Source organism: Bufo gargarizans, chromosome 10 (assembly GCF_014858855.1).
Source record: "Bufo gargarizans isolate SCDJY-AF-19 chromosome 10, ASM1485885v1, whole genome shotgun sequence".
NCBI lineage: Eukaryota > Metazoa > Chordata > Amphibia > Anura > Bufonidae > Bufo > Bufo gargarizans.
The window spans coordinates 55,162,368-55,188,852 of NC_058089.1; the positions used below are offsets into that span (position 1 = coordinate 55,162,368).

Sequence of the window (26,485 nt, forward strand, 5' to 3'; positions counted from 1 at the left end):
TTCGCAGGGCGTGTGTCCTCTCTGCTGCAGCTATCTCCTTCTCACAGCTTAGGGGAAGTGACCTTTCTGCTGCAGCTCAGAGGGGGTGCACTTTCTGCTGCAGCACAGGAAGCGCTTCCTTTCTGCTGCAGCTCTCTCCCTGTCACAGCTCAGAGGGAGTGTCCTTTCACCGGGGGGTGAGCTTTCTGCAGCTCTCTCCCTGTAACTGACACAGCTTCTACCAGCAGATCGGGCTGGTGGCAGATGAACAATGAAACTGAGCATGTGTGTCCACCACAAAGATGTTATTGAGGTGGACAAAGAAATAAGCATAAGCAGTGGTACCTTGGAACCGAACCCGAGTTTGGAAAAAGATTTTTTTTTTTACAGAAGAAATTGATTTATAAGTTGTTACGGGAAGTCTATAACTTCGGCTCATAGGAGCCAATACATTCTAATACTGTACAGAGCGCTCGCTCCTTACAGTATTCAAAGTATTATGCGAATCAACTTCGGATGTTTCATCTGAAGTCGATTCGCTCATCCCTAGTGGCTATACAAAAATTTTAAATGCATGAAATTCTAAAAAGTATTCAGCTCCAGATGCTGGTTTAAAGGGTTTCTGTCATCAGAAAAATTGTTATGTCGCTGGCTGGCATTAGTGATGTGCAGAACATAACTGTATGACATATATCTCCCTGCCTGCCGTTGTTCCCGCTAAATAATGACTTTTATAATAAGCAAATGAGTCTCTAGGTGCTAGGGGGGGCGTTGATTCAGAACCTAGAGGCTCCGTCCTATCACCGTTTGGCACGCCCTTGTGAAGGTGATTGACATCCTCGGTCTCCTCCGACCCCGCAAATCCAGCGCTGTCCATTTTAGTATTAGGCGCAGTGAGCGAAGGACAGCAGCAAGAGAGCGTCCTTCACTCACTGCGCCTAATACTAAAATGGACGGCGCAGGCGCGGGATTTGCGGGGCACGGAGGAGACCGAGGATGTCAATCACCTTGACATAGGCGTGCCAAACGGTGAAAGGACGGAGCCTCTAGGTGCTGCAGCAACGCCCCCCTAGCGCCTCATCCGCATATTATAAAAGTAATTATTTAGCGCGAACGACACAGGCAGGGAGATTCAGTCCTGATCAAAAGTTTAAGACCACTTGAAAAATCCTATTTAGCATGGCTGGATCTTAACAAGGTTCCAAGTAGAGCTTCAACATGCAACAAGAAGAAATGGGAGTGAGACAAAACATTTTTTGAGCATTCAATTTAATGAAAACAACGAATAAACTGAAACAGGCTGTTTTTCAGCTGATCAAAAGTTTAGGACCACACCTCCAAAAAAAACTAAAAACTAAACCCCCCCCCAAAACAGAAAACCAACTTCCAAACATGAACTCAGTAATGAGTAGCTCCGCCGTTATTGTTTATCACTTCCAAAATTTGTTTCGGCATGCTTGATGCAAGCGTTTCCATGAGGTAAGTGGGAACATTTCTCCAAGTGGTGAAGACGGCCGCACGAAGGCCATCTACTGTCTGGAACTGTTGTCCGTTTTTGTAAACTTCCCTTGCCATCCATCCCCAAAGGTTCTCAATTGGATTTAGATCAGGGGAACACACAGGATGGGCCAAAAGAGTTATGTTATTCTCCTGGAAGAAGTCCCTTGTCCTGCAGGCATTGTGTACTGTAGCGTTGTCCTGTTGAAAAACCCAGTCGTTACCACACAGACGAGGGCCCTCAGTCATGAGGAATGCTCTCTGCAACATCTGGACAGAGCCAGCGGCCGTTTGACGCCCCTGCACTTCCTGAAGCTCCATTGTTCCACTGAAGGAAAAAGCACCCCAGACGAATATGGTGCCCCCCCTCCACTGTGGCGCGTAGAAAACATCTCTCTCGGTGGGATCTGCTGGTCATGCCAGTAACATTGGAAACCATCAGGACCATCAAGGTTAAATTTTTTCTCATCAGAGAATAAAACTTTCTTCCACCTTTGAATGTCCCATGTTCGGTGCTCTCTTGCAAAGTCCAAACGAGCAGTTCTGTGGCGTTCAAGGAGACGAGGTCTTTGAAGACGTTTTTTTGTTTTTGAAGCCCTTCCGTCTCAGATGCCGTCTGATGGTTATGGGGCTGCAGTCAGCTTAATTTGGGTCGAGGATCGTCCAGTGTCTTGACGGACAACCAATTAGATCCTCCGGCTCCGTGCTGATGAAATTTTTCTTCCAATTGACTTTTTTGTTCCATAACCCTCAGGATCATTTAAGAAATTCCAAATGACTGCGTCCCACCTCAGCAGTGATGGCGCACTGTGAGAGACCCTGCTTATGCAATTCAACAACCCGACCACGTTCAAAAAGGGAGAGTTTATTTGCCTTTGCCATCACAACGTGTGACTACCTGACAGAAAATGACAATGAATTCACATCTTTGCACAGATTTGGCCTTTTAAAAGGCATGTGGTCCTAAAATTTGGATCAGCTGAAAAACAGCCTGTTTCAGTTTAATCGTTATTTTCAATTAATTGAATGCTCAAAAAATGTTTTGTCTCACTCCCATTTCTTCTTATTGCATGTTGAAGCTCTACTTGGAACCTTGTTAAGATCCAACAATGTAAAATATGATTTTTTGCCATTTTTCAAGTGGTCTTAAAGGGGTTCTGCACTTTCATTTAACTGATGATCTATCCTCTGGATAGATCATCAGCTTCTGATCGGCGGGGTTCCGACACCCGGGACCCCTGCCGATCAGCTGTTTGAGAAGGCAGCGGCGCTCCAGCAGCGCCGCGGCCTTCTCACTGTTTACCTCCGGGCCGCCCGCCCTCTGATGTCACGACTTGTATCAACTAGAGTGGGCGCGGCTAAGCTCTGTTCACTTGAATGGAGCTTAGCCGCGCCCACTCTAGTTGATACAAGTCGTGACGTCAGTGGGCGGGCGGCCCGGCGGTAAACAGTGAGAAGGCCGCGGCGCTGGTGGAGCGCCGCTGCCTTCTCAAACAGCTGATCGGCGGGGGTCCTGGGTGTCGGAACCCCGCCGATCAGAAGCTGATGATCTATCCAGAGGATAGATCATCAGTTAAATGAAAGTGCAGAACCCCTTTAAACTTTTGATCAGGACTGTATAAGTCATACAGTTATGTTCTGCTGACATTAGCACATCGCTAATGTCAGCCAGCTACATAACGATTTTTCTGATGACAGAAACCCTTTAAAAAAAAAAAAGGAGAATTTTTTTTGTAAGCCCCTTCAAGGCTCATTGATATTAGTGTATTGTTAGCTGACGCCGCCATGTTTGGTTGGAAGAGATAGCCGTCCACTGGTCAGGGTGCATGGCTACCTTTAGAATTAGATTTTTTTTCTTGTAAGTAAATGTTTTACCTGAAACTGAAATGCCCAGAATGCGCTATATCCAATAAATGTATAGTGAACGCGGTCCTCGGACTAGAAAAGCTCTGCGGCGTGGTGTGCAGCACAATAATCACTGCATTAACTAAATCCTCTCAGGGGAAGCAAGCTGGGTGAAGAAGTTCAAAAGCTCTAACCTTGTAGTTATTATATACAAGACTCTCCATTACCCTCAGGTCCAACCTCTTCGAATGAGATTCACATGGCACCATCTTAAAAAGTCACTGTCAGAATTGAACAATTTAAACAGAGTTCTTTCGGGGGCCTAGTGGATGGCGAGAGGATTTTGTGCAGATCCAGTCCGATACAAAAATGTACATTTGACATTACTGTAAATGTTTTCATGTTAGCCAGTGATGTCCCTGCAGATGTCTCCTGGAGGCATGTCACAGGTTCTTCGATGGTTCTTCTACTATGAAAAAACTGAGATTCCAAAGACAATCAGGGGAATATACTGTATTAAGATTACCAATTTATATGCCAGTCTTAGGCTACATTCACATGAACGTGTCTGTTCTATATTTTTTTGGCGGACCGATTCATTTCAATCCGCATCTGTATGTTCGTTCCGTAGCCCCGCAAAAAAGATAGAACATGTCCTATTCTTGTCCGACAACTCCTTTAAGCTTGTACTCCTGCCTGCTGTATAAGGCTCCTTTCACACTGGCGTTTCTGGGTCCGCTTGTGAGATCCGTTTCAGGGCTCTCACAAGCGGCCCAAAACGGATCAGTTCAGCCCCAATGCATTCTGAATGGAAAAGGATCCGTTCAGAATGCATCAGTTTGGCTGCGTTTGGTCTCCGTTGAGTTTTTTTGATGGTCACTAAAACGCAGCTTGCAGCGTTTTCGTGACCATCTGACTATGCGGAGCCAAACGGATCCATCCTGACTTACAATGTAAGTCAATGGGGACGGATCCGTTTTTCACGGACACAATATGGTGCAATTGAAAACGGATCCGTCCTCCTTTGACTTTCAATGTAAATCAAGACGGATCTGTTTTGACTTAGGCCTCTTTCACATGGGCGCCATGGTTTTGGGCCGGATAAGATGCGGGTGCGTCGCGGGAAAGTGCAAGATTTTTCAGCGCGAGTGCAAAACATTTTAATGCGTTTTGCACGCGCGAGAGAAAAATCGGCATGTTTGGCACCCAAACCCGAACTTCTTCATAGAAGTTCAGGTTTTGGTTAGGCGATGTGTAGATTGTATTATTTTTCCTTATAACATGGTTATAAGGGAAAATAATAGCATTCTTAATACAGAATGCTTAGTAAAATAGGGCTGAAGGGGTTAAAAAAAACTAAAAAAATAATTTAACTCAGCTTAATCCACTTGTTTGCGCGGCCCGGCTTCTCTTCTTCCTTCAGGACCTGGGTAAAGGACCTTTTGATGACATCACTGCGCTCATCACATGGTCCATCACATGACCCATCACCATGGTGATGGATCATGTGACGGACCATGTGATGAGCGTAGTGATGTCACCACAGGTCCTTTTCCACAGCAAATATGAAGACAAAAGAGAAGCCGGCTACACGAACAAGTGGATTAAGGTGAGTTAAATTATTTTATTTTTTAACCCCTCCAGCCCTATTTTACTAAGCATTCTGTATTAAGAATGCTATTATTTTTCCTTATAACCATGTTATAAGGGAAAATAATAAAGATCGGGTCCCCATCCTGATCGTCTCCCAGCAACCGTGCGTGAATATCGCACCGCATCCGCACTTGCTTGCGGATGCTTGCGATGTTCACGCAGCCCCATTCACTTCACGCATTGCACCCGCGCGGAAATCTCGCCCGTGTGAAAGAGGCCTTAGACTTTTTCTTTGAAGGAATAATGCAAACACATCCGTTCTTAACGGATACAAGTGTTTGCATTATTGGTGCGGTTCTGTCTGTGCGAAAGTAGCCTTAAAGTGATTACTAGTGTTCATTTAGGGGCCAATACAAACGAGTCCACGCGTACTGGACCTGCCCATAATGGGAAAGTTATATGAAGCCTACAAAGTCTCTGCGGTCTTACTGGGCTACGATAAAAATGGCAAGTAAAAAAAAAATAACTCATGTCTGCATCAGACTGGTTGACCAGCATCACCGGCATTCTAACCGGCAACGCTCAGGCGTCCTTCATCCTTAATCACAGGCAGTCAACACAGGAGCTCTCCAAAGCTTTTTAATGAACACCTCAGCAATCCAGACAGTGACTTACATCTCCACCAACAACCGGCAAGTACTAAGTCACCCACTTAGGAGAACAATCCCTGGATGAAGCAGGCAGAGAAAAAGACATAAAACCATTACAGAAAGAATGGAATGCACCGCAACGTGCGCTAAGTGCTCAGCAAACCATAAAGAGGTACCCTGCATGCCCTCGGTTATGGGGGCACTGCGTCATCTTCTTTCACTGTACAAGACCGCCTGTATGAACAGCACACTACGGCATTTAGTATGGCAGCACAAATAGTGTAGCGTGCCTATCGAACAGTCTTACAATTAGCACAGCACGATATGGAGCTGCCATTTTTTACAGACGGTGTTTGCTACATCTGTATCCCCTTATGAATTTAAAGTGTCCCTGTACTTTGTGATAACGTATCATCTGTCATAGGGACATATCCAAAGTTTTGATTGGTGCGAGACTGATACCCCGATCAAAAGTCTATGGGCCCATCTGAACTCAATCTCCGGCAGCCAGGATAATAGAGCGCGCTGTGCAAGGGCTTCTCTCCACATTTTAGGGATCCGCTGGGGGGTCTCACATCTGTCAGCAGATTTGTACCTATGACACTGGCTGACCTGTTACATGAGCACTTGGCAGCTGAAGGCATCTGTGTTGGTCCCATGTTCATATGTGCCTGCATTACTGAGACAAATTATATTTTTAATATATGCAAATGAGCCTCTAGGAGCAATGGGGGCGTTACCATTACACCTAGAGGCTGTGCTGTCTCTGCAACTGCAACGCCCTCTGCATTTTGATTGACAGGACCTGGAATGATGACGTTCTCAGCGCCTGGCCCTGTCAATCAAAGTGCAGATACAGCACAGGGCAAGAGAGGGCATCCGAGCATGAGATGCTCATATCAGAGGGGCTCCCTGGGTGACAAAGGGGACAATCCCTTTAATTGTGTGCAGCAACTCACCAATACGTTGTGTTATCTGGCACTTTAGTTCACATAAAACCAGATTATCCAAAATGCGGGGCCCTTGCAAACAGAGACGACTGTTTAGCTGTAGGTGAACTTTAATGGAGTTTGCCCGTCTCAGACTTGCTAGGATATGCCACGTCGAGATCAGAAAGGTGCAGATCTGCTCCTATCTCCAGAACAGGGCCACCGAAGTGAAGAAGAGCATGCTGTGCAAGCGCAGCCGCCCTCTATTTACCACTATGGGCCTTCCAAAAAGAGCAGCGGAGCAGTAAAAGGAAAGCAAGTCCCATCATGGTGATGGAGAGGACTCTGTTCATGCACTGCCAGCTCTCTATTCATATAGGATTGACGGAAATGGCCAAGCCAGCACTCAGCTATTTTTGGAACTCCTTTAGCGCTGGCCGCGCTTGCGCAGTGTGCTCTCCATCACTTCGGGGGCCCCATTCTGGAGATGGGAGCGGATAGCAGAGATGGGACCCGCTCCTATCTGACAATGATGGCATATCCTAGCAATATAACATTAATGTCTGCGATATAATGCCGGATAAGCCTACTTTCACACTTGCAGCAGTGTGATCCGGCGGGCAGTTCTGTCGTCGGAACTGACCGCCGGATCCGCCGATCTGGCTGTGGCTGAAAGCATTTGTGAGACGGATCCGTCTCACAAATGCATTGCAAGAACGGATCCGTCTCTCCGCTTGTCATGCGGACAGACGGATCCGTCTTGTATCTTTTTTCACATTTTTATCGGTCTGCGCATGCGCAGGCCGGAAGGAGGGATCCGGGCATTCCGGTATTTTAAATGCTGGATCCGGCACTAATACATTTCTATGGGGCATTCAGGCAAGTCTTCCGTTTTTTTCGCCGGAGATAAAACCGTAGCATGCTGTGGTTTTATCTTTTGCCTGATCAGTCAAAATGACTGAACTGAAGACATCCTGATGCATCCTGAACAGATTGCTCTCCATTTAGAATGCATGGGGATATAACTGATCAGGTATTTTCCGGTATAGAGCCCCTGTGATGGAACTCTATGCCGGAAAAGAAAAACGCTAGTGTGAAAGTCGCCTAACGCGAAGTATTTTTCTTCCTCCTATGTACTCATGTTGCCGCCATCTTCCTCATTTACTCTCTGCATGTATAACATTACTGAATTGGATTAGTACTGTATATGAAAAAAAGAAAATCAATGAAACAAGCATTTAGGGGGTAAAAAGCTGTGTCTATATGATTAAACTCGAGGCTCGTAGTCCAGTCGGAGTCCCCTTAGTACATGATGAACTCTTGTTTAAACGTGGACAACCAGCGCTGCTGACTGTTTGCATGGTAGCGCTAAATTAAAGTGGAAATTCACACGTTTGTCTAAAGGTCAATGAACTGCACCCTTGGGACAGAGCTCACAATTAGGAATGTATTTAATACACCATTACACTTAGATTAGTCCCACAGGGACAGTCTCCTCGTCGGGCTTACTCATAATTACTGCTTCTTTAGTGTCATCTGAGGAAAAAAACATCCTTACCAGCATTAAAATAATAAGAACGTAAATTGTATAGATCAAAAAAAATTACTTCTGCTTTACAAAATGACAATTTTGGCGTAATGAATAAAGTAACGGCTGCCCATGGACACAGGATATGACAGCCCCCATACTGACGGCTGTAGAACCCTTGACTGACATTTTACGCAAACACATTGTATACAGAGGATAGCATATATACACCCAGCAGCCAGAACATTTAGGGCTAATGCACATCAACGTAATCTCTACTCCATGTGCATTCCGGTTCTCTATTTCCGTTCCGCAAAATAATAGAATATTTCCTATTATTGTCCGCATTACGGACAAGGATAGGACTGTTCTATTAGGGGCCAGCTGTTCCGTTCTGCAAAATACGGAACACACACGGATGTCATCTGTATTTTTTGAAGATTAGTGTGTTGTGGACCGCAAAATACATACGGTGGTGTGCATGAGCCCTAAAGGGCATCTGTCAGCAGTTTTGTACCTATGACACCGGCTGACCTGTTACATGTGCACTTGGCAGCTGAAGGCATCTGTGCTGGTCACATGTTCATATGTGCCTGCATTGCTGAGAAAAATTATGTTTTAAATATATGCAAATGAGCCTCTAGGAGCAACGGGGGCGTTGCCATTACACCTAGAACTAGAATTGTGTCCCTATAGGGCCCTAAGGAGATTGTAACAAAAATCCAACCACGGTCACCTGGCCAAAAACTCCTTTCAGGGATCCTATCTATATGTTAAAACTTTAACCTTTATTATTTACTTTTAAAACGTAAATACTTAGAGAAACCAATACTACAAGGGAATTTAAAAATAAATATCGGGCTAAGTCAGTTACTTTATGTCTTTCCTGGGGCGCCTCGCTCGCTCTGCACTCTACTCAAGAGGTGGCCAACCTCATGGATACGCTGTGGCCATGTATCACCGCAGGTTGCCAGGTGTGTTTTCAATGGTAAATTGTTTGGTGTCCTCATAGGTCCTAAGTATAGGAGTTTCTATTATAAATAGATACGATGTATTCCTATATCCCTATGCGACAGACATCCATCATTCATTCATTCATTCACACATCTCACACGCTGGGAGATCAGGCAGTTAGCCTCCGAACATTTACACAATATGTATTGAGCTGGACAAAAATTGCGACCCTGCTGGTTGTGGATCTTGTCCTATACTGCAACCTGTCTAAAAATTGGAGATTGTCACTACCCCACCCGACATGTTTCGTTGCGATGCGGCTTCGTCAGGGGAGTTGGGGTAATAGACACATAGAGTCGCAGCTTTCTTGGCACCTGTCGCCCCTTTCCACTTTGATTGACAGAGCCAGGCAGAGAAAACATTGTCATGCCTGGCCCGGTCTCTGAAAGTGCAGAGGGCACAGCAGTTGCAGAGAGAGCAGAGCAGATGCCCTACAAAACCATTAACAGGCGAAGTGACTAATGCTGGTTATCTAATTCAATGGCCCCGGTCTAGTGGTGGAGGCTACAAGTGAACAGTTGGAAGCCGGAAAAACATGAGAGACATTGACAATTGCCAAATTGTGATGGCTAGAAGAGTGGGTCAGCGCATCCCCAAAATGGCAGGTCTTGTGCGGTTTTTCTGGCATGGTCCAAGGAAAGACAACCGGTGAACAACCGGTCATTGATTCTTGTGGGGAACTAACATAAGTCCGTCTAGTCCGACACCTCGCAATAGATGGCAACACTCAGGGAGCCAAAACTTAGGACTGCAAAGCCACAGATCAGAGTGCTAATGACCCCCGTCTAATATAAGCAGGTGAGCACCATAAATGGACCATGGAGCAATGGAAGAAGGTGGCTTGGTCTCATCAATCAGGTTTTCTTTTAAATCATATGGACAGTTGGGTGTTTGTGTGTCACTTACCTGGGGGATGAGATGGTACCAGGATATACTATGGGAAGAAGACAAGCTGGTCAAGACAGTGTGATGCTCTGGGTAATGTTCTGCTTGGAAACCTTGAGTCCTGACACTCATGTGGAGATGACGCGTACCGCCCACCTAAACATTGTACAGACCAAGTACACCCCTCGCTGCAATGGCGTTCCCTAATGGTCGTGGTCTCTTTAAGCGGGAAAATGCCCCTACCTACCACACTGCAAAAAGTTTTCATAAATGGTGTGAGGAACATGACAGAGTTCACAGTGTTAACTTGGCCTCCAGACTGTCCTGTCCAATCAAGCATCTGTGGCATGGACAGGAAATATCCAGTCCAATCCATAGAGCCCCCACCTCACAATTTACAGCACTTACAGTTGGTGGGTCACACAGGGCTATTTGCAGCAGTATTTGATGCAGTTTCTTGAGCCAAAGCCAGAAGGATAAGTCCTCACCTTATATTTCTCATTCCCTTGCAACTATCATCTGGCATTGGCTGAATAATCTGCTGCTAACCCTTAGGGCTCATGCACACCACCGTATGTATTTTGCGGTCCGCAAAAACGGATCCACAAAAAATACGGATGACGTCCGTGTGCATTCCGGATTTTGTGGAATGGAACAGCTGGCCCCTAATAAAACAGTCCTATCCTTGTCCGTAACGCGGACAATAATAGGACATGTTAAATTTTTTTGCGGAACGGAAATACGGAAACGGAATGCACACACAGTAACTTCTGTTTTTTTTTTTTGAGGACCCGTTGAAGTGAATAGTTCTGCATATGGTCCGCAAAAAACCCCGGAACGGACGCGGCAATAAAATACGTTTGTGTGCATGAGCCCTTAGCGCCAGAACACCTTCAGAGGACTTGTGGAGTCCATGTCTTGGAGGGCGAGGCATGGACTCTGCTATGAGGGGGAGCTACACAATATTAGGCCGAATGCACACGACGGTGGAACACGGACGTGAGCGGTGCGTGGTATCCCGGCCTGGCATCCTGCAGAGAGCAGGAGCGCACGGCGTCATTGGTTGCTATGATCTATACGAGTGTATTACTGTAGTGCAGCGGCAGGACGAAGCGCACGGCGTCATAGCAACCAATGACGCTGTGCGCTCCTGCTCTCAGCAGGAATCCAGGCCGGGATACCACGGACCGCTCACGTCCGTGTTCCACGGTCGTGTGCATTCGGCCTTAGGCAGGCGGTTTTTATGTTTTGGCTCATCATTGCACATATTACCACAGCACATTTATACATGATACCATACCGCACATACACAATATTAGGCAGGCGGTTTTTATGTTGTGGCTGATAGGCACATGTAACACCATATGGCATATACACAATTCTGTTACATTTAACTCATTAATTAGATAACGAAACAGTCTATGAAATGGGGCGGCAGCAGGAGGAACTTCACTTTGATTCATGTGTAATTAAGCTTAATATATGTGTTTGACGCATTTACATTTTTAAGCCCCTCATACATCCATATGTCACAACTGCAGGAACGGGCCAGATATGTTATATTATTCCGATTTGTGTAATTAAAATAAATGGGGCGAGAACTGCAGATGTTTGCCTGTAAAGCAGATGAGTGAGAGACGCGCTCCTCATATACATGGGAAAGGTCTGTTACACGAAACCGAGGGATTTATAGATAACCCTATAATTGTTTGCTTTATACACTTTATATTATCATTTGCTTTATACTATGAAAGTGAAAAATAAAAGTAAAATGATGCGAGGAATAGCTGCTTACCTCCTGTTACATTCAAAACTAAAATGTGAGTTTTAATTTTTATCATAAACATCATAATTTTTTTTTTTTACATCATTTACCATATAATAGTTTGAATTTTGTAAGAAACTCCATATGTTTAATTGCTTTCGTTTTAGGTTTATTAGCATTTTCAAACATTTTTATTTTATTGTATGCTTTCCTTCTGCTTCAGGCTACTTTCACACTCGCGTTTTGGCTTTCCGTTTGTGAGATCCGTTCAGGGCTCGGTCCAAAACGGATCAGTTTGCATTCTAATGCATTATGAATGGAAAAGGATCCGCTCAGTTTGCATCTGTTCAGTCTCCATTTCGCTTTGGAGGCTGCTTGCAGCGTTTTGGTGTCCGTCTGACGAAACTGAGCCAAACGGATCAGTCCTGGCACACAACGTAAGTCAATGGGGACGGATTCGTTTTCACTGACACAATCTTGCACAATAGAAAACGGATCCATCCTCTATTGACATTCAGTGGAGTTCAAGATCCGTCTTGGCTATGTTAAAGATAATACAAACGGATCCGTTCTGAACGGATGCAGACGGTTGTATTATCTGAACGGATCCGTCCATGACAGATCCGCACAAAATGCGAGTGTGAAAGTAGTCTTAACAGTAATGACACATTTTAGTTTTTTATATCTTTTTGTGCATTCTATGATCATTCCTTTAAAGGGGATATGTCATCGGAAAAAGACCTAGGGGGTCATTTACTAACCAGAAATACGTCTAAATTAGGCGTATTTCTGGTGCAGATTGCAATCTGTGACTTTTCCCCACTCACGTGAGGTGTAAAAATGTGTGTGGGGGGGGGGGGGTGGCATGGCGTGGGCGGTGTAGATTTAGAAGCGGCAGTGGATCCGCTGAAGTTATGTAGAGTCCACCGCCAGCGCAGGGCCTTATAAAGACCGGCGTCTAAAACACTGGTCTTAATAATTGAGCCTCCTATTGTTAAAATTACTTTTTTCACATTAAATATATTTTGTTGTTGAAGTTTTGGTGTTCTTTCTTAAAATTTTCCAATATCACTATCAATATTTAAAAAAATAATCCTAAAATGATACACCTTTCACACTGGCCACTAGACCTAAAATATGTCAAGACCTCTATGGCCCAGACACAATGGACAGGAGGGGACCTCATTGACTCGTGACCTGTGCAGAGGTCAGGAGGGAGTAGATAAGCTGTGATATCACCTATTGTGAATGGTGGATGAGGTCTTATCTATACACAGAGGTGGTATCTGTCATTGTTATCCTGCCTGTGATGATAATATGATGGCTGCTAAAAAAAAAAAATAGGAAGTCTAAACATATTATTAGGCCAATTGGCCAGTGAAAAAACTGCACAATTTTAGATATAATTTTTTTACTATAGTGACATGAAAATTTTTATAAAAAAAATTATAAAATCACAAAAAATTCTAAAATATCTGTTTAAAGTAAAAATGTGAATAGGTGATTTTCTAATTACATATTTCCTTTAGATCAAATTTTACAAAATGTGTTAAATCCAAATTTACTAAACCTGTTTCATTTAGACCAGGCAGCCTGAAGATGCGCCAAGTTTATCCCAGTGGCAGTGACTCGACAATACAGGGACACACCTGGTAACTGGTAACACCTAGTTGTCAATTTAGTAATACATTTCTAGGAAAAGTAACAGAGGAAAGGTATAATGTAGAGTTCTAAGAAAAGATTCACAAGCTTTGTTATTTCATGAAGAATATGCGATTTTTTTTATTTATTTTTTTGCAAAATCCCCATATTAGGAGAGGTGACGGGAGGTTTACAGTGGTTTTCCATGATTTCGATATTAACAGCCTATCCTTGGGATGGGCCATCAATGTCTGATCTTCGGGGGTCCGAAGTCCCACACCCCACCGATCAGCTGTTCCCGGGAATAAGCGCTGGAACTATAAAGCTCATGTAGAAGAAGAAAACCCCTTTACGTTTCAGAGCTTTATGTAACATCAATGCAAAGTCAACACATAACCTCATTTTGTGAAAGTATGTGTGAAGTGGAGGAACCTACCTGACCTTCCTTTGGACTTAAGTAGCTGATGACTTCATTAAGCATGACAGGTTGGTGGAGAACTTTTTCACTTTGTGTTTCTGAGGATGCAGATGTCTGGCACAACCTCCGACTCTGCAGAACAGAAGAGCTGAAGACTCTGCTGAATTTTCCGCACATCACCAGTCTCAGTGAAGAACACATCCTACTGCAGACATCCAGCCAGGAAAGGAGGGGAACGAGAACATATGGCGAATATTAGTGTTTTATGCTTTACAATAAATATCTTAAAATGATAATTATTTTAACTAAACAAATATTAAAGGGCTGAACCTGGATATAAGCTACCATGTTGTACGGAGTGGAGCATCGGAGCGTTTCCTTGCTTGATACTCCCCTTGCCTTGCAGCGCAATGTCTGCTTGTTGTGAGCCGGTGATGTACCAGGCTTCACAGGAGTATGCTAGGTGGAGATTTCTGCCTAGCACAGACCCCAGTGATGTCATCTGCACAAACGGACGGTGTATAGCGCTGTTCTGGGTGGTTTTAAAGGCGGTATCACTAGTACCCGCCTCTAAAATCGCTCAGGACAGTGCTATACACCACACATTTGTGCCATGTGATGTCACGGGGCTCCCTGCTAGGTGAAAGTCTCTGCCTAGCATACTCATGTGAAGCCTGGTACATCACCGGCTAACAACAAACAGACATTGCGCTGCGTGAAGCAGTGCAGGGTAAGGGGAGCATCGGAGCAAGAAAATGCTCCAATGCTCCACACTCTTACATGGCAAAGGAGTGAAGGGGAGCTTATATAAAGGTTCAGCCCTGAACCCGTACAACCCCTTTAAGACAAGAAAATCCCTGAATTATGGATCAACCATCATCTTCAATGTCACCAGGCCGCAATACGGCCACGGCCGCCCATGAGGCCTAAGGCATTATTTAAAGGCACAATATATGGTTATAATATAATAAATATATGATCATATAATAACAATAATAGGCCTTACTATATTGAGAATAGTATTTATTTATTTTTTGCTTATAAAACTGAAAACTATTACTGGTTTATTCACAGGCACAATAGATTACAAAGAAACTAGCATATTGAGAATAAAAACATTATTCTCAATATGAGAAGGATATAGGGGCACATTTATTAAGACCGGCGTTTTAAACCCGATTTATTAGGAATGGGGATGAACGCATATTATATATATATATATATATATATATATATATATATATATATTTATATATAATAAAATAAGAAGAATCCGGGGAACAGCAGAAACACATGAAGGAAGGTGGCGACAGATCCTCTTTATTAACACAAAAAAAAGACGAGCAAAGACGTCCAGCACAGAACAGGTTAAAACAGCTGACACAGAGATAGGCGAAATAAATTGAATTACCAATGAAAAGTTAACAGCAGAAATTCAATTATACATATACAATTAGAAGGTAACAGTAGAGCGCGAGTCGTCCGTCTCTTTTCTTCTACAGTATGTGGCTAGGGGACGTGCAGATTTTGATTTTAAAGCAATATACAAAACCGGCGGCAATAAAGGATAATTACCTGTAAGGCCTCTTTCAGGCTACTTTCACACTAGCGTTCGGGGCTCCGCTTGTGAGTTCCGTTCAAAGGCTCTCACAAGCGTCCCCGAACGGATCCGTCCAGCCCTAATGCATTCTGAGTGGATGCGGATCCTCTCAGAATGCATCAGTCTGGCACCGTTTGGCCTCCGCTCCGCTCAGCAGGCGAACACCTGAACGCTGCTTGCAGCGTTCGGGTGTCCGCCTGGCCGTGCGGAGGCAAACGGATCCGTCCAGACTTACAATGTAAGTCAATGGGGACGGATCCGTTTGAATATGACACATTATGGCTAAATTTTCAAACGGATCCGTCCCCCATTGACTTTGAATGTAAAGTCTGGACGGATCCGTCTGAGGCTACTTTGACACTTAGAATTTTTTTTACAATATAATGCAGACGGATCCGTTCTGAACGCAAGTGTGAAAGTAGCCTCAGACGGGCGAGAAAATTCTGCGCGGGTGCAATGCGTGATGTGAAGGCATTGCACCCGCACTGAATCCGGACCCATTAAATTCTATGGGGCTGTGCACATGAGCAGTGATTTTCACGCATCACTGGTGCGTTGCATGAAAATCGCAGCATGTTCTATATTCTGCGTTTTTCACGCAACGCAGGCCCCATAGAAGTGAATGGGGCTGCGTGAAACTCGCAAGCATGTGCGGAAGCGGTGCGATTTTCACGCACGGTTGCTAGGAGACGATCGCGATGGGGATCAGATCATTATTATTTTCCCTTATAACATGGTTATAAGGGAAAATAATAGCATTCTTAATACAAATAAAAATAAATAAATAAATTAACTCTCCTTAATCAACTTGTTCGTGCAGCCGGCATCTCTTGTCTTCATCTTTGCTGTGCACAGGAAAAGGACCTGTGGTGACGTCACTGCGCTCATCACATGGTCCATCACCATGGATGTGATGAGCGCAGTGACGTCATCAAAGGTCCTATTCCTCAAAGAAGAAGACAGAAGAGATGCCGGCTGCGCGAGCAAGTGGATTAAGGTGAGTTAAAAATTATTTAATTTTTAACCCCTCCAGCCCTATTGTAATATGCATTCTGTATTAAGAACGCTATTATTTTCCCTTATAACCATGTTATAAGGGAAAATAATAAAAATCTACACAACACCGATCCCAAACCCAAACTTCTGTGAAGAAGTTCGGGTTTGGGTACCAAACATGCAGATTTTTCTCACGCGCGTGCAAAACGCATTACAATGTTTTGCACTCGCGCAGAAAAATTGCGCATTTTCCCGCAACGCAACCGGACACGCTCGTCTGCAAGGGGCCTAACTCTCCAGCCAGGGCTGACAAGCAGCTGCTGCCGTTCCATACTGTGTTCTGTAGGATCCCGGTACACGCCGTCATTTTTATACCGTTCTATAGATCAAAAAAAGCAGATTTGAACCCATGACACTGGCTGACCTGTTACATGATCACTTGGCAGCTGAAGGCATCTGTGTTGGTCCCATGTTCATATGTGACCGCATTGCTGAGAAAAATGATGTTTTTAATATATGCAAATGAGCCTCTGGGAGCAACGGGGACGTTGTCATTACACCTAGAGGCTCTGCAGCGTCCTCTGTACTTTGACAGGGCCAGGCATGATTATATTTTCACACTCTTGCCCTATCAAAGTGCAGAGGGCGCAGCAGTTGCAGAGAGAGCACAGCCTCTAGGTTTAATGGCAATGTTCCCGATGCTCCTAGAGGCTCATTTGCATTTACTAAAACTTATTTTTTTCCTGCAATAATGGCACATAGGTACATGGGACCAACACCGATGCCTTCAGCTGCCAAGAGGACATGTAACAGGTCAGCTGACTGACAGATGCCCTTTAATACCAGGCACTTACTAATGTATTGTGTTTGTCTATATTGCCTCCTTTGCTACTTGATTCATTTTTCCATCACATTAAACACTGCTCGTTTCCGGGGGATTACGACCACCGCTGCAGATACAAGTTGATCGGGGTGGGAGCTTTTGCGCAATCGTGCCTATGTGCACTCCCACGGTCCTGGCCACTAGAGAGGCCAACACTTTTTCCTATAGTGTGCAAGCACGACCACTGCTGCTGGATAACATTATACACTGCTTGAAACGAGCAGTGTATAATGCCTGCACAAGGCCTGGAAGCACAGCTCCATTCGAAGTGTGGTGGCCATGGCTGGTTACTGCGCCCCAGCTCCTATTTACTTGAATACTGCAGTAACCAGGCTATACTTTGAACGACACCGTGCTTCTGGCTCCGTTCAAAGTGATAACAGGGAACAGCTGATCGGTGAGCATGGTGGGTGTTGGGCCCCCGCCTATCAGATACTGACACCCTATCCTGAGGGCAGGTCATTAAAGAGGTGGTCTCAGAAACAAAACGTGTCCCCTATTCACAGGATAGGGTAGATGTGTCTAACCAGAGTGGGAATGAACGTTGGGGCCCCCAACAATCACTGAGAATGGGGGATCGTGCTCCCCCATCTGAATGGAGCAGTTGGCCGGCATGAGCGCTGGTGCTCCATTCAGTTCTATGGGGCTGCTGGAGATTCCCAAGTGCTTCTACTCCGCTATCTCTGGCAGTCCCATACAGTTGAAGAGAACAGCAAGCACGCATGTCTGCCGCTCCATCCAAACAGGGAGCACAAGCCTCCATTATCGTGATCGGCAGGGGTCCCTAGCAGAGAGATCTTGACACCCGATGCCCTATCCTGTGCATTGTGGATAAGTTGTTTTCATTGGTCAATATCTTTGATGGATCTATAGATTTTCCATGGGGGCTTGCGTTGCAATGCAAGTCTATGGAACAGAACAGTCATCCTTAGGCTCCATTCAGACGTCAGTATTTTTACCTTTCCAGATAAACATTCCTTTTTTTTTGCGGATCCGTTTTTCAGTACAACCTTCAGTTTTTTTACTAAAGTGCTTCTGAATCCGTTCCGTGTTTCCGTTATTCCAGGGGGTTTTTTCCATCCATTTTCCTGTCAACGGATCCGCAAAAATCGGATGGCATTCGGATGTCATTTGTGCATGTCATCCGCATTTATGCGGATCCATTGACTTGACTGGACAACGGACCCCAAAAACGGACAGAAAGTAGGACAAGCTTAATTTTTTTTCAGGATCCGCATACTCGAAAATAGGAAAATGGAACGGATTCCGTGATTCGGACAGCACTATGATTGGTGTCCGCATTTTTGCAGAGGCCATTGAAATTAATGGATCCGAAAAAACGTTCCGATTTAAATCGGAACAGAAATGGAGTGTTATAATGGATGTGTGAATGGACCCTTACATGAGGATGACGCTGGGAGGGGCAAAACATTGCTGAGTACATTGGGAGACTTGGCTTTTCGCCTGAATGGATGCTGTCAAGTGCCGTATTGAACAGGAGAGCCACCTCCCAACTGGTGGAACAGATTTATTTTCCTTTTGGAAACAGCTAATTTGCATAGAAAACCCAAAAAGACATTCCAGTACCCAATAGTGCACAAAATCACAACGTTCCCATAAGATCCATATACAACACTGAGGCATCCGTGGCAATTACCTGATAAACTTACTCTAAAGTCAGCCATTCACAAGATCGGCCATCAGCAAAGAATCCTGCTCCCCTCTCTATACACATGCATGCTTGGCCAAGTATAGTTTCACATCAGTGGTAAACAGCAGTATCCCGCTAGGCCGGAGACTGTGAACTCCGGCAGTCTGCGCCTCTACGTAGATGTGAAACCTGCCTAAGCCTGCATTGGGAGAAAGCCACTGCCAGACACTTCTGCTTATATACCCAAAAGGATCGGGCATGTTGAAATCCAGCTGCCTGATCCTTCTCTACCCCAGACATCTGCCTTCAGGGGAGAGTCGAGAAGCCTCCATACACGTTAGATGGTTGGCTGATCCCCCCCAAATTTCTTGGGTTGTCTTAAACACGTCTAACGTGTACTGCCACCTTTGCAGCAATGCAAAATCAACTTTGAACGCGCTTGATTTCCTGGAGGGTTTGTGCAAATGGATCGATTATGCATATGAGGCTTCCCAACTCTAGCGTGACGGCACAGGCAAAGTCACACCTCTTAATTATATATGAAAGCTACTATAAAAGATGAATTATTCATGTCTTTGGCATTTTTATATGCACAGCGCCAGCGGGTTGCTGCATAGGGTGTACTGTAGATACTGGATACAGGTGAGCACAACTTCCGCTGGCAAAATCGTAAAAGATGTGCTGGAAGACCCCTTGCGATGGTGCATTATGACTTACTGTGAGGTTTTTTACAGAACTCTATATTTTGGTTGCTTTTATGTGAGCTTTGACAGTTTTCCTAGGTGCCGGGGTCCAAGGTTCCTGCCCGTCAGATTAGTGAATCCGTGTCCTTCTACATCCTAGCTAAATGATGTCGGCCTCCACCTATAGACCCCCCTATTGAGACTGGACAAGGAAGACATTTGGCGTCTATTCCTTGGCTTATTGTCCAGGTTCTGCAGACGCTCCCAACAGATCAATGGCGAGGAGCAACTAAAACTGCCCAGATGACAGGGGTTAAAAGACTGAAGCAAGAGACCCCAGAAAAAGGCTTCATAAACACGATCATATGCATTTTGCGGTCAGGTTACGGATGACGTTCTCGTTGCATCTGTCCTTTTTGTGGACCCATCGACCGCATTTTGAGCCCACAAATAGGCCATGTTCTATTATTTGCGGAACGGACCTACGGATGTGGAAAGCACACGGATCATCCTTGCGGCCGTTCCGTAAAGAGATAGAACATGTCCTACACTTGGCCGCAGACCTATTGAAGTCAAGGGGTCAGCAAAAAAAGACAGATGCAACACGGACATCATTGTTTTTTTGCAGATCCGCGTGTGCGTGAGGCCATAGTGACAGAGTTCCTGTCTGGAGTCGTGAAGGCAGATTTGGGGAGGTGATGCTGAGGGCAGCGGACAAGCGCCCATTGCTTGGGGTGACATGCATGAGAGGACTTGAAGCTGAGGTCGGGAGGAGCTTTTGCAGAGCGACTTCCACTTGGGACCACCAGCAGAGTTTTGTGGACTGTATTTCGTGGGCCACTGGACTATACCGGGCTTCCGTGGTCCCTTCTCCTCCCTGCGTGGTGCAGTGCTGGTTGAGAGTTAGTTAATATAGCCGCAATAAACGATGTCCTCGCATCACTAGCTGTGCTGATCGCACGAGAAGCAAATGACACCCCCTGTGACTCTCGTCCTTGCCGGAGAACAGGAGACCCACTGACAGCAAAGCCAAACTCGTTTGGAAAATGATCTGCGCAGTGGGAGCTATTAGGCGCGGCGCGGTATACTGCATATACCACCCCCAGATCTCAACTTATAGCTCAGACGCCAAACTTTCGCTCATTAACAGAGCGAGCAAACAGCATTCTTCTCTGCTCACCTCTCACTCCTACGGATGCAGCAAACCAATTACTCAGTTTCATTATTTTGTGTTGTCTGCACCAGACGGACTGCCATGAGGATGTACACCAAGTACTGACACCCCAGAGACCGCTATGAACTGCGCGGATCCACCGACACAGCACACAAGTGGAAAGAAATGGGCTCTATGGGGGGGGGGATTCAGCATCTCCCTGCGCCGCTTTTGTGGCGTAAAAAGGTCACGAGCGCTGTGTTTGCGACTTTTCAAAAGCCAAGTGTGGCAAGTGCCGTTTCTGCATCGCCCTGGCATCTTTCACTAAAAGGGGCACGGCGAGGGGCAGTGGTCCGCCATATTTATCTTCATTTGCATCTGTTTTTCCGTTACGACACAGAAAAGGGGATAAGTGTCTGATCGGCAGGGGTTTGACCATTAGGGCCCCTTACAATCACAAGATCAGGGGCCCGGGCTCCCAGTTTGAATTGAGCTGCAGACACAAGCATATCCACAGAGTACAAGCGCTCGGTCTTCTCTGACAGCCCCATAGGGCTGAATGGACTGCAGCGAGCAAGCATGAGTGCTGCTCCAATCAAACAGGGCGGGGGCCCTGAACAGATACGTATCCTGCATCCTAATTGTCGGAATGAGACTACCTCTTTTAAGAGGGGCTGTCACCATTCTTGACATGTCAGTTTTAGTAGATAATTGGAAATAACTCAGGAGAATCTTTTCTTAGACTTCTTTAATTCCTCCTAGAAATTCAGGCATAAACTTACAGCTGGGCATTACCATTCCGCTTGTCAAACGGGTGTGTCCCTATACCAGGGATGCTCAACCTGCGGCCCTCCAGCTGTTGTAAAACTACAACTCCCATCATGCTCGGTTGTAGGCTGATAGCTGTAGGCTTTCCGGACATGCTGGGAGTTGTAGTTTTGCAACAGCTGGAGGGCTGCAGGTTGAGCATCCCTGCCCTACACAGTCCTCTCTGATTAGACAAGTGTCAGAATGCAAAAACACAGAAATATAGTGGCAAGTCTGGGGGAGCTGCTCAACCCCTAACACTGTAGCGTGTTTTTCATTGGGGGAGCAGCCCCACCGCATGTGGACCGCAGCAAACGACTATGCGGATGAAAATATAATCATAAATCACAGAAGAAATGCACCAAACGGATATGCCACTGACTATACTAGCTAGTCATAAATGCAGATATTAAAAGCTGAGACTTTTGCCAATATATTCCTGTCAGGAAGATATCGGAGCCCATCATGCACCACGTCACGGTTCTCAGCATAGCAAGGGGTCCTATCACTACGCTACCTATGGTGTGAACAAGGTCTGAAGGTGTCAGAATGCCCCTAACAGCTAATACCCAGCTGGTAATGTATTCATAAATGGCTAGGAGGAACAACAGAGGAACTGCACAACACAGAGTTCGAAGAAACGATGTTCCAAAAGTATTTCATGAGAAATACAAGTACAGTGGATATAAAAAGTCTACACACCCTGTTATAATGTCAGGTTTCTGTGATGTAAAAAAATGAGAAAAAGATAAATCATTTCAGAACTTTTTCCACCTTCAATGTGCACAGCCCTCTTCAGATCACCCCACAGATTTTCAATCAGGATTCAGGTCTGGGCTCTGGCTGGGCCATTCCAAAACTGTAATCTTCTTCTGGTGACACTTGCTGATTTGGATGTATGCTTTGGATCGTTGTCATGCTGAAAGATGAAGTTCCTCTTCGTATTCAGCTTTCTAGCAGAAGCCTGAAGGTTTTGTGCCAATATTGACTGGTATTTGGAACTGTTCATAATTCCCTCTAGCTTAACTAAGGCCCCAGTTCCAGCTGAAGAAAAACAGCCCCTTGGCATGATGCTGCCACCACCATGCTTCACTGTGGGGATGGTGTTCTTTTGGTGATGCGCAGTGTTGTTTTTGCACCAAACATATCTTTTGGAATTATGGCCAAAAAGTTCAACCTTGGTTTCATCAGACCATAACACCTTTTCCCACATGCTTTTGGGAGACTTCAGATGTATTTTTGCAAAATGTAGCCTGGCTTGGATGTTTTTCTTCGTCAGAAAAGGCTTTCATCTTGCCACTCTACCCCATAGCCCAGACATATGAAGAATACGGGAGATGTTGTCACATGTACCACACAGCCAGTACTTGCCAGATATTCCTGCAGATCCTTTCATGTTGCTGTTGGCCTCTTGGTCGCCTCCCAGACCAGGTATCTTCTCGTCTTTTCATCAATTTTGGAGGGACGTCCAGTTCTTGGTAATGTCACTGTTGTGCCATATTTTCTCCACTTGATGATGACAGTCTCCGCTGTGTTCCACGGTATATCTAATGCCTTGGAAATTCTTTTGCACGCACCCTTCTCCTGACTGATACCTTTTAACAATGAGATCCCTCTGATGCTTTGGAAGCTCTCTGTGGACCATGGCTTCTGCTGTGGGATGCGACTAAGAAAATTTCAGGAAAGACCAACTAGAGCAGCTGAACTTTATTCAGGGTTAATCAGAGGCACTTTAAATGATGGCAGGTGTATGCTGACTCCTATTTAACAGGATTTTGAATGTGATTGCTTAATTCTGAACACAGCTACATCCCCAGTTATAAGAGGGTGTGCACACTTATGCAACCACATTATTTTAGGGGTTTTTTTTCCCCTCCACCTAAAAGATTTTAGTTTGGTTTTCAATTGAGTTGTACAGTTTATAGGTCACATTAAAAGGTGGAAAAAGTTCTGAAATGATTTATCTTTGTCTCATTTTTTTTACATCACAGAAACCTGACATTTTAACAGGGGCGTGTAGACTTTTTATATCCACTGTATTTCCTAAAAAGTACATGTCAAGAGAGATGATGGGGCTTCCAGTTATAACAACTTATCGCCTATCCAAAGGATAGGCTGGGATAACTATCAGATTGGTGGGGGTCCTACCGCTGGGCCCCCCACCGATCATAAGAGCAGGGACCCCGTACCTTGTAGAGCCCCCTCGAAATGGATGGAGCAGCTGGTCGGAAAAGCATGCCGCCACTCTATTCATTTCTATAGGAGAGCCGGAGATGGCCGAGTACAGGGCTCCACGGCGTACAAGGACCCCGTTCTCATGTGGGGCCCAGCACTAGGACCTCTACCGATCTGATAATTATCTTCTAGCCTGTGGACAGGAGATAACCTGTTATAACCAGAATACCCATTTAAGGCTACATGCACAATTTTATTTTGTGTTTCGCGTGTGATCCACAAAAACTGTGGATTGGACATGGCTCTAAAATACGGATGTGTGCATGAGGCCTAACTGGTTCCTGCCAGCGCTTAGTTGGAGATGAAGTGCCCGGGCTTCAGATGTCAATCAAACCAGAGTTGGGCGTGTTTAGGGTACAGACAATGTACATCAACTCCCTCTCAGTTTTCTCCGCTCTATTGTCCCTAAAGGGGATTTCAGAGAGTTTTTTTACTGATTGATAGGTCATTAGTATCTGATCGGTGAGGGGTCCGACATCCGGGACCCCTGCCAATCAGCTGTATGAGAAGGCATCTGTTTGGTGCTTGGTTTTGCAGCCCAGTCCAGCCCCATTGTGCCGAGGTGACATCCCATGGTCAAGGCATTGCTGCGAGAAGTCCGTTGCACTACTGTGAGTGCAGGTGCCTGCTCAAACAGCTGGAGTCTGGAGGTGTTAGACCTCCTCCAATCACATAATGACTGATCTAGAAGATAGGTCATCAGTAAAAATATCTGAGAAAAACCCTTTAAGGGCACAGCTCTGTCTTGGTTTTCATCCTACCTCTGACCACTTCTTCAGTGGATCATTTGATGGCTCTCCTTCCCCATCCCCTTGCTGCTGGGGTTCCTGAGTCCTAGGTCCTCTGCTCTTTTTCTCTACATAGTCCTCTGTTGGAAATTATCATTAGGTTTGGTTTTCAGTCTCTGTCTTATCACCCTTCTCGTGCTCTACCTTCAACGATCTAAGACTAATGTCCTCCATAATCCAAACCCTCCCACTCCTATCTCCAAGACTTATCTTGAGCTACCTCAGAGAAGTACTTAAGATCTCAGGCACACAACTGTAAATATGGATGACATCCACGTGACATTCGTATTATTTTTTTTACTGTGGCTGATCCATTGTAACAATGTCTTACCTTGTCCGCAAAATGGGAAAGAATAGGACATGTGGGCAGCAAAAAAAATATGTTCGTGTCCATGAGCCCTAAAGGGGTTTTCCAGGATCCCACCTTAATTAATTATACCTCGTGCAGAAGTTGGATGGGTCGGCCGCCCTGTAACCTGGTCAAACGAAGCTCCTCTTCAAAATCTGCTAATGTCGCGCCCTTTACCAGGTTTCAGGTCTAGTCTGTAGACGGGAATGTCACTTCCACAGCCCAGGACGGGGCCAGAACTATTGCTTATCCCTGGCGCATGCGCAGATGAGCAGAATTCAGTAGTTTGTGCATGCACCATGAACAGTTCTGTCGAAAGCATCTTCTCCGTCGTGGGCTGTGGAAATTACATACAGATCCATAGTCCAGATCAGAAACCTGTTAAAGGACAGGACGTTGGCGGATGACGATTTTTCACAGACGAGCGCCATATGACCAGGTGGAAGATGGGCCAATCCATGCATGTACGTGGAAACCTTCTTCTTCAAGAAACACATCATTTATTAGGGTCCATTCACACGTCCGTTTTGGTGTTCCGCATCCGTTCCGATTAACCACCTCAGGACCGCCGTACGCAGGATTGCGTCCTGGCGGCGGCCCTGCTCTTCTGGGTGGACGCATATACGCATCCTCCCGCGAGAGCCGAGATTTCCTGTGAACGCGCGCACACAGGCGCGCGCGCTCACAGGAACGGAAAGCAAGCGAGTGGATCTCCAGCCTGCCAGCGGCGATCGCTCGCTGGCAGGCTGGAGATGTGATTTTTTTTTTTTTTAAATCAGATAATTTTTATTTGGAATTTTTTTGAAAATTACAAAAATACAAAGAAAGAAATTTGGCCTGCACATTATACATGCATCAGTTGATAATCATAGTATTACATGATCGGCAAAGAGTCACTTCCATGAGTATGTAATATGGCAACAGGCATATCATGAGATGCACCTAAGATCAAGTAATCTAGTTACACAGTATACCATGTACAAACCACCTTTCCATCCATTGTAAGTAATGAACAAAAGATCAACCCTTCCTGCCCAACTATACCCCACTCCCCCCCCCCCCTTACCCGAGCGATGGAACGGATCCGAACTCCAACATCAGCTATTTTATTAATGTATCTTAATCATAGCCTTTGGTGTACTTCTCCTATCTGTTTAACATTCTTCTTGACACCGATCCTGTGTAATGCTGAACACTTTCACACATCATACGCCTATAGCTGATTAATGCTGAAGAACAAAAGAAATCAGGGACTGTGCCTCTACCTTCTCATATTTCAACTAAGATGAGAGGCTAATCCGGACACTGTATCCGAAATTTCTCCCACTTATCCCATATTTTGGTAAATTTCGTTACACATTGCCTTTTAACATATACACCTTTTTCTAGTCGTATTATATCTGACATCCTACTAAGGAATTCTCCCCTAGACGGTGGTTGAGGTCTAAGCCAGAATCTGGCTATCAATTTCCTAGCCTGGAATAACAGACGCTGCACTCCCAACGGTGATGGCGATTTTTGATGTCTAATATTCCTACTATACATGTTCTCGGACCAGGCGGAACCGTGATATTAAATGCGTCTTTTATTAAGGCC

At 45.2% G+C, this 26,485-nt stretch overlaps 1 protein-coding gene across 2 annotated transcripts in view; it reads right to left on the reverse strand.

The window, feature by feature from the left end:
- The window catches only part of METTL15 (methyltransferase like 15), a 285,871-nt gene that overhangs the window by 188,588 nt on the left and 70,798 nt on the right, over positions 1-26,485 (reverse strand). For both annotated transcript variants that reach the window (XM_044270341.1, XM_044270340.1), the window contains exon 2: positions 13,763-13,949. In XM_044270341.1, the coding sequence (XP_044126276.1) occupies positions 13,763-13,945 (183 nt within the window). In that variant the 5' untranslated portion in view covers positions 13,946-13,949. The remainder of the gene's footprint in view (positions 1-13,762; positions 13,950-26,485) is intronic.